The 16,551-nt window shown below is 37.3% G+C and overlaps 2 protein-coding genes across 3 annotated transcripts in view; one reads left to right on the plus strand and one right to left on the minus strand.

The window, feature by feature from the left end:
- The window catches only part of LOC123683459, a 200,896-nt gene that overhangs the window by 178,177 nt on the left and 6,168 nt on the right, over positions 1-16,551 (plus strand). For both annotated transcript variants that reach the window (XM_045622521.1, XM_045622522.1), the window contains exons 4-5: positions 9,351-9,486; positions 12,586-12,719. In XM_045622521.1, the coding sequence (XP_045478477.1) occupies positions 9,351-9,486; positions 12,586-12,719 (270 nt within the window). The remainder of the gene's footprint in view (positions 1-9,350; positions 9,487-12,585; positions 12,720-16,551) is intronic.
- Positions 14,022-14,763, minus strand: LOC123683460. The gene has a single exon (XM_045622523.1). The coding sequence runs from the start codon at positions 14,690-14,692 to the stop codon at positions 14,069-14,071; it is 624 nt and encodes a 207-aa protein (XP_045478479.1). The 5' UTR covers positions 14,693-14,763; the 3' UTR covers positions 14,022-14,068.

Consider the following 16,551-nt stretch of genomic DNA (forward strand, 5'->3'; position numbering starts at 1 on the left):
ATTGGTTTTATGAATCTAACTACTATAAAGTTATAGAAATCTGCTAGCAACATCAATATGGTCTTGATATTCTAATCTATTATAGATTTTATGATATTCATACCAGTTATGATCAAAAAGCCTTATAGCAACAATTGTAAGATACATATAGATGCTTTAAAAATTTAACAAATATATGTTTATAATGTTTATAAGTGATCTACTACTGAAGAGAAAGCCACAGTCTAAGAAAGAATAGATCCTTGTTTTATATATCTGCCGCCAATATGTTCTCTTTGCTCCTATGTTCTTTTTAAGTCTTTTCATCTCATTCAATTAGCTAACTTGGTGGAGTTTTCAACCAATCATTTCATAGATCTACTAGCAAAATTATTTCAGTTTTTCAGCTACATTTTTCTTTGAAATTTGTTCAAAATTCAAGAATGTATAGTTACAACGATGTAGATTAGATTTAAGGTGACACATCAAATTAGAACTATGCACACTATTACGTGATCTACAGCTCACCTGCCAGTTCCAGAGTTTTAATGAGCTCCAGTATCAGGGATGGCTTCAAGGAGGCTACTACCCCACTTCTACAAGTTTCTAGTTGGCTAATGATGGCAAGGTATTCCGTCACCAGGTGATCTGGAGTTTCTTCCTCCTCCTCACAGAATCTGCACTCGTTGTTTTCTGTTAGTCATTCTCATGAGGTGCTTTCTGCGACTCAATGCCTTATAAGAAATCCATTGAGGAAGTGTTGTATATCCCTGCTTAGATCCAGGCACTTCTTGGATCTCGAAATGTCAAAGTTTCGAAGAATCTTCTTAGAATGATCCAGACAAGGAAGATTCTGCCAGAGTGTTTTTTTCGGTTTTTTCCTTCTCCTGAAAATCTTCCTTGTAGGTACATTTGCCTATACCACAAAAAAGTTTCGGGCCAATGAGAAGAGTTTGTAATCCTTTTCAGGCAAGTTTTTTGGCCTCTCCATTTCTTTTTATTGACTGAAGAGACTTCTTGATTGAAGTGTTGAAGGTTAATCGATCTACTGCTCAGATAGAACCACAGTCTTTTGGGACCAATAGTTCTATAGATCTATCTGGAATAAAATCTAGAGTCTCTATGAATCTACTGTATGTGTTATCAGTACAATTGCACGGCCTATTTTGTGAATTACTCGACCTATGTTTCAAGCTTCTTAAACTACTTCTTAACTAATCAAGAAGCTATCGTTGGTGACTTTCACCCACTAAATTATAGATATACGATAAACCTTCTCTTGTAAAATATCCTACAAAACTTAAAATCAATTTCCCTTCGATTATCTGATCTTGTTATTCCTCATTCTCCGAAACATACATCCGAGAACCTACCAGTTCAAACAACAGCATCAGCAAAAGGACCCAATATCCGACAGTCACACGAAACACAACATTCTTTCCGTCTGCACGTTCTGCCACCCCTTCTCGTCCTTCTTGTATATATACAGAACACCCCAGAGATATTGACATTCGGGTCGTCGTGTTCAGACCGGAATTGGACATAGAAGTCTCTTCTACATCCCGTTCGTCTGTTCCCCCCCAGAGAATTGGAAACTGGGAAGATAAGTTAGAGCTTGCTATCTGCATTCATAATTCCTTGTGTACCTAACGTTAACGTGTTTACCTTTTGCAGAACGCCTGATCCAACTGAGAATCAGATAAGTTTGGAGTTCTGGAGCTGCTACCCCCTCTCTCTTGATATGTTGTCGCCGATGTTCGATTCGGTGCGCTCTCTGACGACATAAAAAATTAATGACGTGTGTATGTAGATGTGTTCATGTGTGTGATCGTTGGGGAGAATGGGAACTCGATCTGATATTCATGGTTTTGAAATGGATTGAACGATTTGAAGTTGATGGCGTGAGAAATGGGTTTTGGAGCTATAGATGGGAAAGAGGAGTTTGACAATCTCTGGATTCAATTGAGCGGATTATTGATAGCATTATCAGAAGAGAATATACAAAGTGACAAAAGAACTGCAACACCCAGAAGGAGCTCCTTAAATTTCAATTTTTTTTCGGTAAAACATAGATAGTATAGCAAGAAGTATGAATGATTGAATTTGGAGAAAAAAACGTGAAGGTTTTATCATGTGAACAATTTTTGTTACTTGAATATTGTAATCGTTTTTTGCAAGTTTTTTGGATTTGACAACTAACCGGCTGTTCGAGGAGATCCACAGTCGATGTTTAGTTGTTAAAAAGCCTTGAGCAAGTGTACGCGTAATTTATCGCCAGCTAAGTGACTTCAAAAGAGGTCGAATTATGGGGTCACGGGAGGCGGTGTTGTCATTTCGAGAAATCGCTAACCGTACGAACAGAAATCTAACTACTATTATAAGATGTTGTCGAGCGTAGTTTGATAATGCCCAAAATCGAAGAAGAGTAGGCACCGGACGTCGAAGGGGCATGAATGAAGTTCAAGATCAACGTCTAAGACTTATGGCCATTAGAGACCGATTTGCGACAACTCGATCTTTGGCTGATGAGTAGTTAGGAGAACAAGGCCATCCTGTAACTGTCAGAATGATTTACCGCCAGATAAGTTCTTTTGAACTGCAGCATTATCGACCCCATCTTGTGTTACCTCTGACGGTTGAGCATCGCCGACAACGATTACAGGGGTGCAGAGAACGTCAACATTGGAATGTGGAATGGCATCAGATCGTCTTTTCTGATGAATCTTGATTCTCCTAGGGTGCATATGATGGCCGAAGAAGGGTTAGACGACGTCGGGGAGAAAGACGTGAACCTCAGTTTGATGTTGATCGGCATGTACATCGGACAGTAGACGCTATGGTATGGGGTGCTATTGCGCATGCAAGAAGGTCACCTTTAGTCTTTATTCAAGGTAACATGAAAGCGCTGCGTTACTTAAAAAAAAAGTGGATCTATATGTTCTCTCTTACCTTAACCGGCTCGAGAATCCAATATTTCAGCAAGATAATGCCCGACCTCATGTTGCCAGAGTTAGTTTAAACTTTTTCGAAGCGACCCATGTGAGTTTTTCGTCATGGCCGCCCAGATCCCCCGATCTTTCGCCTATAGAGCATTTATGGGACATCATAGGAAGAAGGCTTGGAAATGCACCCCAGCCGCCCCGGACTTTGGTGGCTCTGAGACATGAAGTACAGGTAGCTTGGGATAGTATCCCTCAAGAAGAAAAAGACCCTCTTATTGCATCAATGCCGAGACGTGATGGGGAATGTATAGATAATAGTGGAGGACGAACACATTAACAAATTCATTAAAAAATATTGTAAACCCTTCGTTTGTTTCTCCAAATTTCAAACATTCACTCCTTGATATATGTTTCACCAAAAAAAAAATTTTAATTTAAACAGCTCCTTCTGGGTGTTGCAGTTTTTCATCAGTTACTATATTACTGTTCTTCTTTTCACATCAACATACTAACACATACCAACAACCAGCAACTCCTATAACGTGAAGATCCCTTCCATACATCTTCAGAGGCTCTCCCAAAATTAAACCTGGACATAGAGCCATTCGTCCTCTTCCAAATTGCCACATCCCAACTACCGAATTGTATCATACCAGTTTAAACTTGTTTATAAGGGACGCGATCTATAATTCGTGAGATACACAATCGAATTGCGTTAACTAACATGAAAAGGGGCAGGATAGACGAGAGCTTGGTCCTGTTAAACAAGGCTAACAAGTGTTGAATAATTCATGTAGTCCGGGTTAAAATGTTTCGGCAGTCATCACACTGAGGATACTGCCCAGGATCTGATATTATTTACTCGTCATCTTTATCTCTTGACAGCCGAAACTTTCTGAGGGGTTTCATGTTTATTATAACATAGAATTTGCATGTTTGTTACCCTTTGGGTGGAAGTATGGGTTGATATTGGGGTTGCGTGGGCATGGTGAATTTATTTGTGGAATGTATATTGGGGGAAGATGCCTTTAGGTTGATGCTTCGAGCATATGTGAAGGGAATTCATGGAATTATTTTAGGGGAGAATTTTGAACGAGGCGTTCGTATAATTTTGGTACAAGAATTTGTATAGGTGGCTATGGTAATGAATTAGGAGATGAAGCAGCTTTATTTGATGGGACAGCATTTTTAGCGATGGAATTCTTCACATATGATTGGAATTTCGAAAATGTGCAACAGTGGTTGTCAAAAACAGATTCTGGTTTGGTGCACTCGATTCATAAATGACAAATCTGTTAGACCTTTGGATGTTTTCTATCAAAATTGGAAGAAATATGAAATCTTTTTTATCAATCAGTTTGACATTTCTAGACCCTTTCTGCTGTGGTAAATGACTTCCTGCTGAGTTCTTGCATCCCAGGCAATATAACAGGCCAATTAAAAAATCCCCTGTCTACACATTTTCTTGGCAGAATTCGATTTTATTATTCAACATAGTTGCCATCGAGGACGATACAGCGATTATAGCGATCTTCCAACTTTTCGATACCATTCTTGTAGTACGATTTGTCTTTCGCTTCAAAATAGGCCTCAGTTTCGGCGATTACTTTTTCATTGGCGCTAAATTTCTTTCCAGCGAGCATTCTTTTGAGGTCTGAAAACAGGAAAAATTCGCTGTGGGCCAGATCTGGCGAATACGTTGGATGCAGAAGCAATTCGAAGCCCAATTCATGTAATTTTGCCATTGTTTTCATTGATTTGTGACACGGCGCATTGTCTTGATGAAACATCACTTTTTTCCTTCGAACGAGGCCGTTTTTTAACGATTTCATCCTTCAAACGATCCAATAACGCTAATTAATAATCGCTGTTGATGGTCTGGCCCTTTTGGAGGTAATCAATGAATATTATACCTTGCGCATTCCAGAATACTGTTGCCATAACCTTGCCAGCTAACTGTTGTGTTTTTTCTCGCTTTGGATTTGGTTCATCGTGAGCAGTCCACTCAGCTGACTGTCGATTGGACTCCTGAGTGAAATGATGGAGCCATGTTTCATCCATTGTGCCCTATTTTGGTCCTTCACTGCATTCGCCATCTTCGGTGCTCATTTCACCACGTTTAAACTTAGCATACCAATCAATGATGGTTGATTTTCCTGGTGCAGACCCCGGAAACTCTTCATCAAGCCAAGATTTTGCTTCATCTGTATTTTTTCCCTTCAAAAAGCAATATTTTATCAACACACGAAATTCTTTTTTTCCATCTTTTTTCATTGAACAGAAGTAGCTACACACACAACGCAATATCTCACAAACTAATGATCGGACTGCTGTCAAATTTTGGCACGTATCGTTTAAAGGTTGGTACTAACTAAGCACCATATGGATTTAATATTTGCACCGCCATCTGTGCATCAAACCGGGGACTTTTCAATTAGCCTAATATATCATTAATGCTGGAATAACTTCTAGTGTCTGTGAGGAATTAACTAATTGTCTTCTACTGATCTTGGCACCATGTGAAGATGTTAGCCTCAGTATGTCTGGGTCTTCTACTTTCTCAGCTATACTTTTCATGATCTTCTTTGAACAACGCTCGATAACACCCTACTTCAGAGGATTGGTTATGATAAAAATGATAAGTAATTGAATATTGATCACACAATTCAGATGGCTTCTTGGTGCTGCATTTTTTTTAATGTCACAGAGCATATATCACAATTGAAATAGCTTGAACAAGACAATTTCCACCATCCAATTAGATACTGAATTTGAAGCCGCACAAATGTGATATCACTAACATCTATATCGCATGTTAGACGCTTATTAATGAACCGAAACTGAAACGTTACCGGTTCATTAAAAATGTTAATAACCACCGTAAAACTGAAACGAGTGTAATGAGATATGAATTATCGACTATAAAAACTAATATTCCCATATTTCAATCATGATTATGGCCCAATATATTATTCAAATTAACAATAGTTGTTGGGGAGACCATTTGGTGTAGTTATGGAGGGAATTTTGGCCAATAAATGATTGTTATTTGGTTCCAGCTAAAAAAGCAGGGGCTTTCATTGGAAAGAGGGTAAAATAACAAGGGTAAGACGAGAAAGAAAATGCAATTCGTGGAAGGATAACGATCTCAACGAATTTGCATGGAATTATGTGCTAGTGTGAAAATTTATTTCGTTCGAGAACATGCGGAAAATTGCAGTGAAATTTTTAGTGGCAATGAAAGCAATTTTTTAAGGAAAGCGAGGCAGCAAAGCTATTAGCCTGAAAGTGATATATCAGAGTCAAATATAGCATCCTAATTACTTTACAGTCAATCAGTTTTTAAGTTATTGTGTCTTAGTTTCCTTAATTTTCTGTAAAAAAATCCGTTTCCGATCGAAAAAGTATCTCTGATGACGATATATACCAAAGAGGATGATCTTCAACACTTATTATTATTATTATTTTTTTGAATCGCGGTCATTGAGGCTCAATCAGCCTTTTGGGAACTGCGACCACATTCATACAAACCCAATTTTGCTAACTTTACCAAATGATACAAAAGTTATCAGTAGCTTGTCAGCAGTCCCATCATTAGCAGAAGCTCAGCTCGTAGCACCTTCAAGAGCTTCTGGTATAGGTTAGTAAAACACCACAAATTTCTTCACCTAAGTAACACCAGGAGTGTTCTTCCAGAGAGTTCATGCTTCCTATTCATACAAACTCGAGGAGACCTTGTGTACTGTTGATAAAACCGATGACATCATTGAGAGCCTTGGTTTTCACCTCGTGAGTATCCAGGACTGACTTTTCCATATGAGTGGTTCTTATGCCAGTCAACTCTGGCCATATGCACACCATGTTTTCAACTGTTTCTACCTCCAATCCACAGAGCCTACAAATCTCATCTGCTGACTTTCCCATACGGTACAAAATAAATTTGCATAAACAGTGGCCTGTCAACCGTCCCACCATTACTCGAAACTCAGCTAGGGGCTGCTTTAAGAGCTTCTGGTAGGTATGGGTCGGTGAAATCACCACATATTTCTTTGTCCAAAAAAGACCAGGAGGGTTCCTACAGAAAGTTATTCTACTGCCCAACACCCATTGTTAGACCGTTGCCTCATATTAGTCTTTTCCAAGTCCACAAAAAGGCTCAAGGTCAACAGATTGTCGCAAATTCATCATTTCATTCATTTTCTACAATACTGCAATAGCCCGGTGCCATCTTAAATACCTTACTTACTACCAAATATGTTTTTTTTGATTCGTTGAACAACTGCATAAAATAGGTTTACCAGTTCTCTTGAAAATTAAATAAGTATATTCCCAAAGCAACTTCAAATGCCTTTCTGAAGTCAACTTATGTTGTGATAAGATACTCCTCAAGAGTAATTTTGATATCTGCTACTGTCAATTGCGTCAGTTATGAACTCATCTAGCCTTCTGAAGCATACCTTCTAACAAGTTTCTAACACCTTCAGTTGGGTAATGAGTACAACGAAAATCTATCAAGAACAAGGCAAAAAACTGTTACTCGTCCTTTGAAAAAGCCTTTAAAGACTAAATCATTCTCTAAAATGTTCTTCTCGAAATATTTCCATGAAATAAATAAAACATAAAACGATAGAATTAAAAATACACAATAAATATTTGGGTCCAATTTCAGAAGCGACAGAAACAGAATTCATTTTGTGTCTATTTATTCTCCACGTTCCTACGTCCCTAAAAATGTAAAAATAAAACGCAATATGCGAAAACGTCCACGCTTCTGAATAAACTCAAACAATGAATAATTTTTCAAAGCACACATAACCCAGTTTCCCACGCAGTTAAAATTTTAGTGTCCGCTCATTTTTTTTTCCTGTCTCTCTCTCTCACTCTTCTGTTGGTAATAATGAAATTAGGTGTGCGGTGAGGTTTGGATAGGCGATAATGAGAGGAGGGTGAAGATTGCAGATAGAACGACAGGCGGTGGTGTAGTTCAATTGGGCCATTTCGTTTCTTGGCACGTTTTTCCGCTGCACTCAAATGGAAATGGTATTGTCAATAGTTATCCTGAGGGTTGCTGGCTTTGAACCCGTGTTATTTCGGTGTTTTGTAAGAGAAGTGCTTGGAAGGAGGTGGCTACTTGTTGATTCTGGAAGAATATTCGTGGAAATTCTGGAGAGATGACTCTCGAGATGGCAAACGAAATGATCTTATTCATTTTATGGATTTTTTCGTATTGCATTTTATGCTATTATTTGATTTTTATATAAAGGAATTTAGGGTATCACGTTTTTGTGGGGATTATTATAACTCTGATGGATGGCAGACGAGAAGTTTGTTGTGGTACAGCACTTAGAAACATCCTTGAACACTCTACTAACTCAACTGGTCATTACCTCGTCACTTACTTCACTGAACTCTCCTTTTCCTAGTTTTTTTACCTGGGTTACAAACATAAAATCATATTGTACACCGTGAATTTCTTCTTCCTTTTCTTATTCTCTAAGTTGTATGCCTTGCAATGGTATAATGGTGCCTGCACACTAAGGGAAAAGATACCACGAAAGACCTCAATACAAATATACAAACACTTCGCATTTGGCACTGGTACTGTTGAATTGAAACAAAAAAGGATCACACTTAACTATTAGAAAAAGTTAGAGAAAAATTGTATAAGCAGAATCTAGCTTCAAATTCAACAACAAAAAAGTGCTGCCATAGAAGCTGAGTAGCGATATACCAGTTTAATTTGATTATCATCGATCTGATGATCTTCAAAACGACCAAAACTGGTCAATCTCTTCATACTTTCGATGGCAGCACGTTTTCTGTGTTAACATTTCAATTTTGATTGTGCTAGTCCTACTTTCTTATTTATTGTTGAGTTAATCGAATCTGTTTCCATGATATCATAAATCTGAGAAATTTTGGATTGGAGAATGAGCAAAAATGATTACTGTTGATTTTTTTTGCATTAACCTCCAAGTTTATATAGCATAAAGTGCAAAAAAGAACAAATGTTACACTGTTAAATGAAGAGAATTACTGTTATTCCCTTTCGAATTTATGTTTTTCCATTTTTGAATGAAATAAATGTTAACATTCATACAGTTCATGTGATTGAGTAAAAAAAATATGTTCTTGATTTGTATTACCTAATAAAAATCTGAAAATTTCTCCCCAGTTTCAGAATTCAGACCCTTTACTTCGCGAAAATGAGTCGCGCATAAAAACCATCAAAATCGAATCACATCAGGAAACTTTTCCAAGTCCATTCTTGCCCTCTCATTGAGTGGCCAAACAAATTTCGAAGTGTCTCACAAAGGATTTCGTCAAGTTCCCTTGGAGATACTCCACCGCCCGTTCGGAAAACCCTTTCTAAAAGCGGAAAAACTCGGGAACACGGAGCATAAACTGATTATCTTCTTCTTGTTACAGAAAGGCAACAGCAGTGCGGAACAGCTGCAGCTGTCAAAATTAGATTTTTCAGCGTCCGGGTCCTATTCCTGCATGGTGTCCATTAATGCTCCGATTTTCAGCAAGGATTCAGACAGTAAAGATCTCACCATCATAGGTAAGCTGAATTTTCCGTTGCTGAAGTGAATAGATCATCAGTTTCATTAGTCTTTTTAGTCAGTCTTAGTGCCATGATAAAAATCTATCATTTATGTCTGCTTCAAACTTTAATTTATTAGCATTCCGAAATCAGCAACAAACAAATCGTTTTTTTATATGGAATGTTCTGCAAAGACTTGAGGAGAACTTAGATAAAAAGTAAAGCCACCTGCTATGTAAAAATTCCTATAATGAAAGTCATTTTAGTAGCTTTAACTATTATGATCCTTTTATGTTTTTACTTCATTCATAATTATGAAAAACATAATATTGAAGCAGATGGAAAAATTCTTCAGTTTCTAAGAATACCTACATCAGTTATCAGTTAATAATACCATAGTTATTTACTTATGGATGCAAATCATTTCTTGTTAATAACAAGAATTTCAATGGCAATTTCCAAAATTGAAGGTGATTTCTTTGTTATTCAATGCCAGGTATTCTTCTACTTTATTGCTACAGATTTTGGATGATTCAGCATCCAGGACTTCCAAGATGCAAGTTGCACTCTATACTTGTTCTGCATATCATATGATGACTGAAACTAATCTGTTCACTTATTGGTATTTGGCATATTCCTTATAGAAACGTCTCTCACTTGGATCTTCTGCTCAATCGAAATTTCCATCATAAGATTCTTTCCTAAATATTCCTGGTAACCTTTCTTGATTCTAATCCATCCAGCTCTTGAAGATCTAAGATATCTCCACCAGCGTTGTCAAGAAATGTTATTGATGATCTTCTTATACAATGGCCAGTGTGCAATGTTCTCAAGTATTTTAGAGAGAAAGTGGATACTACAAGACTGAAATGGAATAGAATAATTGTCCATAAAGATTAAGGTGCGAGTTTAGCAAACTACGCTAGAAAAAATTTCTCCTTCAGCATCTTGAACATGCTCTATCTTTCTCACAAAACAATGATGTTTCATCTTCAAAAGGAAAAAATGATGTTTCCATATTTTACTCGAACTCTCCAAAGAGCAGTATTCTTCAGGAGTCATCTTGGGACCCATGTTATTCGAATCTTTTTTTCTTATTTTTAGGCGTAGAAACAACCCTCCTCTTGCTCCTTTGATATCCTGGGTAGTCTTCATAAAACGCGTAATAACTATTCGAATTCTCGAAGGCCTTTAAACCGACCTCAAATTTAGGTCAAATTTTTCTATCTTGCAGACAAACCACCCAATAATATCCCAACATGTCACACCCACCTTTGACATCCCCTACGTCCCTGAAAATTCCTTCACAATTCCCCCACCCATCAAGACCTACACTGGCAACACCTGTTTCAATCCCCTATTTCCCAAGGAACACGTAGCCTAAAGGGGTGCAGTGGACGTGCCGGAAAAGCCACCCTAGTTTGCAACCCCCCCCTCCCATCGAAACATAAACCATTAACTTCTTCCCTTGCAAGATGTTAACGCAACGCTGATAGTGTCCAACACCATCCGCAATGCTCGGTTGAGCAGGGCAATAAATAATCCTATTTCTGCTACATATCACCAACCGTGTGTCCTGCAGACAGTCGATCTTCCGCCTGGATACACCAGGATTCCACATATAGGCGATATAGTGAGGTTAGGATCGTTTTCTTGGCGGGAGGTTCAAATTCGAATACAAAACTCAAATCCATCTAAAGCCAGTTATATAAGAATGAAAAGTGATAGTGTCACAACCAGAAATGTATTCTATAGTTATAAACAGTCGATCTGGATACACCAGGATAAAACTGGATTCAACACAATAGGCGGTAGAGTGAGGTTAGGATCGTTTACTTGGCGGAAGGTTCAAATTCGAATTCAAAAATCACATCCATCCAAAACTAGTTGCATAGGAATGAAATGATACAGTGTCACAACCAAAAAATCTTTTTTATCGACATATTTAATATTTATAATTTTATATAAGGTGCTAAATCAACAAGCTTTTTATATAGTTTTAGTAGTAGTAATTGGTTTGCTATTCCATATTCTTGAATAGACATCTGCATGACTGGTTATTTCTCAGGTTGGTAACAATTCTTATGTCATATTTCAACAGAATTGAATCTTAGGAGACCTGCCAGGGGATCTAAATTAGGGATTCATCAAACCAAGTAGCTCGACATTTTAACCAACTACTTGACTTGAAAATCAAGCTCGTGAAAAATCACATACTTGAGCTCGACTTGACTTGATTTTAGATATTTATTGCTTGACTTGATATCAAGCTACTTGATAGTACTTGAGCTTGATATGCTCACGTGCATGGCAAGTTCAAGAAATAAAAGTGTTTTTTGCAAGGTTTCTTCTCATTTCATAATTTTTTTATTGATGTGACACTACACAATAAAACTGCTAAAAATCAAGTAGCTTGATTTGATTCAAGTACTTGATGAATAAATACTCGGCTTGACTTGAGATTGAAAAACTACTACTTGACTTGAGCTTGACTTGAAATCTAGTGAAGCTCAAGCCAAGTAGCTTGAAAATCAGCCAAGCCTTGAATCCCGAATCCAAATGGCATCATAGTATTTAGATCCATAAGAAATTAATTGGGAATTCGAAAGGCAGAAAATAATCCTGGTCTATATGCTAAAAGAAATATAGGAATGTTGTGAAGACAAATATGAAATTCAAAATGGATCATTTTTAATAAAGTATTCAAATCCAGTAATCAATTCTTTTTGGTAGTTTAAATAATATTTTTAGGTGAAGATATAAGTGCATCAAAAGATATTTTTTTGTCAGTACAACAGAATTTCTGTGGAATATTCTTGATGTTTTTATATTTTCTCTTCTCGTTGTTTTGATGAAGATAACGAATCTCAAAAAAATGACTGTCGACTAAATTTTACCTATATACTCCACCGAGTGATTCAGCGCCCGTATATACCCTTTTGCGTCCGTATATATCCGCGTATATCGAAAATTAGCTTCATATATTCCGGTGTGTATGACAGCAAGATTATTGAGGCTCAAAAAAGAGATGGAAAAGCCTTATCTATCTCTTTTATCCCCTCTGACTCTACACGCCGATGCAATTCAGATAAAACAATGTGATCTTTGTATTTTCAGAGCCACAGCAGCGTGATCCCAAGATAACCTTCAACAAGGAAACTTATGAGATAGGGGAAGTTCTGGAAGCGAACTGCTCAACCGCCCCAGCAAGACCGCCTCCGCGTATCACGTGGTTAATTAATGGGAAGAAGGTAGGTGGATTTGAATGAACCACAGCGTTTGGAGTTGTATTTGATTGAGGGGATGCTGAGCCTCTTTGCTCGCTTGTTGTAAATCAATTAATGACAGTTCACTGGAAGTTATATGATTCGTTGAATGTACCTATTCTTTTTTTTTCAATTGAAATTTGAAAAAAATATCATAACCATAGAGTAATAAACATAGATATAGGAAGTATACGCATTTTTACATGTCCCCAACATGGTTAGATTACGTTGTCGGATTGTGATATATTTTAAAATCCACAATTTTACTATATCGTTATGAATGTATATTATATTGAATGAAATTCATTTGAGTGATTCCTGATTGAATATGCAAATTTGAATATTTGGAATCCGATATTTTTCTTAATTGTCGAATTTATAATAAGCAGAATATTTATTACTTATTGTATCTACCTGCCGAAATCCAACGTTTGGCAACTTTTGCTCTCCTAGTGTCGTCGGTTGTTTCACGTCGTTTGACACGCTTGAAGTTTGTTTTCTGAATTTCTGATACATTTAGGTATTTATTTCAATATATTTTGAGTTAATATGAAACGTTGATTCACTATGGGACAAAAGAAGTGCGTTCTTTGTGGAGAAACTCGCGAATTGAGTGAAATATCTTATCATTGATATGTGTTCATTTCCTCGCGCTTCATGTTGGGGACAAAATTTGCTTACTGAAAATGACATATGCTCCCTAGCTCTATGTTTATTACTCTGAGATAATGACTAAGATGCATAGAATCCCTGGTGTGTGTACTGATTCTATTTTATTTCAGACTTTTTGAGATATCCACCTGTTGCTTTGGTGTTCTGCTTCACCAGAGTTCTGTAAGGTGGCGCTCTTCAGAAATTTTCGAATTCTCACTATCTGTCTAGCGCCGTTCAAAAATGAAATACTGATTTTAGACTTCACAATGTTTCACAATAAATTACAATTCAGTTCCTATCGAATTTTAATGAAATGAATGGAATATAATGACAGAGTATAGAAGATTGTTACGAGTATTGAATATAAAATATAATTGTTCTATACGCAAAGGTCATGAGAGCCGAGAATCGAAGGAAATGTCAAATATAAACTATGTATGCGCCATCTGAAACAGACGCGATCCCTCGAAATCAAGTAGGTTTAAATCTGAAAAACCTCTCGTTTTGCCTGAAAGTTTTACAGGTATAAGTAGACGCACCAGGTTTTCTATGCATCTTAAACATAACCAAACTCTGACGTTAACTGTCAGATCAATTTATGGGACCTGGACCCGCCATATTGGTGACACATTCTATGATTTCTGGAAGATGTTTATTGACTCTGAACAACAAATAAGCGTTTATATTATGGTGTACAGATTTTTCGGTACAGCAGTCCCATCACTCATACATCCAGTCATAAAATTGTATGAAAGTTGACGAGGTGGCTTGTATTCATGCAGCAATGCAACCTCTTCCAGATGATCATCATCATAAAACTGATTTCGGCTCTCCCTAGGATTCAATATCTTGAATCGACGGTTCACGAAGAAAGGAGTTTGGGCCATAACCAATCTTTCAGTTATGTACCCTCGTTGAGGTTTGTAAGAATTTTGCATCGTTGTGATGTACTCACTGATGGCGTAGGGTGAAGGACATTTCCCTAGTTTGATTTCCTCTTGGTCGTGGTATGTATAGTACCCCAACAATTTTTTGTTTGTATTTGGAATTTCTTCAGCTCTGTGGATCTGTGACAGCATATCTTGCGTCTCAGTGATCCAAGGTAGATGTTCGTCATATCCAAATCTGTTATGATGCGATAGGAAGAAGTCCAATTTAGGTTTTCGTATGTCATTATCGAAGGGTCTTGATTGTAAGTCGATTTCGTATGAATCTGTTTTAACTTTTTCATTATATAGCTTTTTGGCGTGGAATATCCAGGGGTCTGTCACATGTTTACAATAATAATCGTAAAAGTTCTCCATTCTAACTGAAAGACTTGTCCTAAAATTCTTTAAATCGAAATACGTCAAAATTCTGACAGTATTTTCGCAGAGAGATTTATGAAAATGTCGTTCGAGTTCTGTGCTCGAGTAGTGAATGAATATTACACGTTTTTCTATGAGAATAAGACGTAATCTCTACGTGAAATATCAAAATAGATTAATGTAAAGGCTGTGTTTTTAGAGCTATACAACTTTAAATTGCAATAAAACAACGATGGATGATTCGATCGACATGAATTTTATTTATCCGCAAGATAATCTTGTGGCATTACATTTTAAATATGATTTCTGGCATATGACCGCCACGGCTGGCTCGGATGTAGTCCAATCTGGACGTCAAATATTCGATAACTTTTTCCAACATTTGTGGCCGTATATCGGCAATAACACGGCGAATGTTGTCTTCCAAATAGTCAAGGGTTTGTGGCTTATCCGCATAGACCACTGACTTCACATAGCCCCACAGAAAGTAGTCTAGCAGTGTTAAATCACAAGATCTTGGAGGCCAATTCATAGGTCCAAAACGTGAAATTAGGCTGTCTCCAAACGTGTCTTTCAATAAATCGATTGTGGCACGAGCTGTGTGACATGTTACCACGTCTTGTTGGAACCACGGCTCCTGGACATCATGGTTGTTCAATTCAGGAATGAAAAAGTTAGTAATCATGGCTCTATACCGATTACCATTGACTGTAACGTTCTGGCCATCATCGTTTTTGAAGAAGTACGGACCAATGATTCCACAAGCCCATAAAGCGCACCAAACAGTCAGTTTTTATGGATGTAACGGTGTTTCGACATACACTTGAGGATTAGCTGCACTCCAAATGCGGCAGTTTTGTTTGTTGACGTAGACATTCAACCAGAAGTGCGCTTCATGGGTAATGGACGTAGTGCGCGATACGTATTCCGCACAGAACCATTATTTTCGAAATAAAATTGTACTATTTTCAAGCCTTGTTCAGGCGTGAGTCTATTCATGATGAATTGCCAAACCAAACTGAGAATAAATCACTTGACAGGTGTTAAATCGGTCGCCATCTTGAACAGTAATGTCTACTTAAAGTTATATTCCTCGAAAAAAAACACCCGTTAGAATACACAAAGGAAGTGTGCTGGGCCCATAACCTGTAGTTATTACATAGAGTTCGCAGTTTTTAAAGAGTAATTAACTTCAAAATTGACATTCAATGCAAAAATGTATCAATATCACATAGGATAACTGAATAATAAAATCAGAAGGTTAAATTCAAATATTTACATTCCAACTGTGGCGCTGTATGAAATATATACCATATTTCTATTGAATCATGGACTAATTTGAAAGAATAAACTAACATAACATACGTAATTCAATATAAATACTATTCCGCTAGTTTTTTCTTTTGCATTTTAAAATCACAACAATTCACGTTGCACCGAGTCCAACTAGCAATTATACTCGTAACCCATTTTGCTGGTATATTAAATAAAAAAACATTTCCATTATTTCTCATTCAGTGTAATATTACCTCTCTCAGCCGTGAACACACAGGGTGTAGTCTTTCCAATTATCCAAACCTTCCATGAAAAAAACAAAGGTATTCAGTATCATTGGGTTCATCAAACCACCAGACTGCTCATTCATCTTTCTACTTAACGAGAAGTAAGTGTACAATCGATAATTTTCGTTGACGGTTCATTGGGGAATCAGCTGCCTAAAATCAGTTTGCCTGCTTTCGGTTCATACATCACGCCTCTCTCGAAATATGACGCCTATAATTACGCTATTCTGGTGGCGGCAACGACACGTGCTTGTAACGACAAACATCCTTCTGAAGGTCGTTTCATAGAATCGT

This window comes from Harmonia axyridis, chromosome 6 (genome assembly GCF_914767665.1).
Source record: "Harmonia axyridis chromosome 6, icHarAxyr1.1, whole genome shotgun sequence".
Taxonomy (NCBI): Eukaryota; Metazoa; Arthropoda; class Insecta; order Coleoptera; family Coccinellidae; genus Harmonia; species Harmonia axyridis.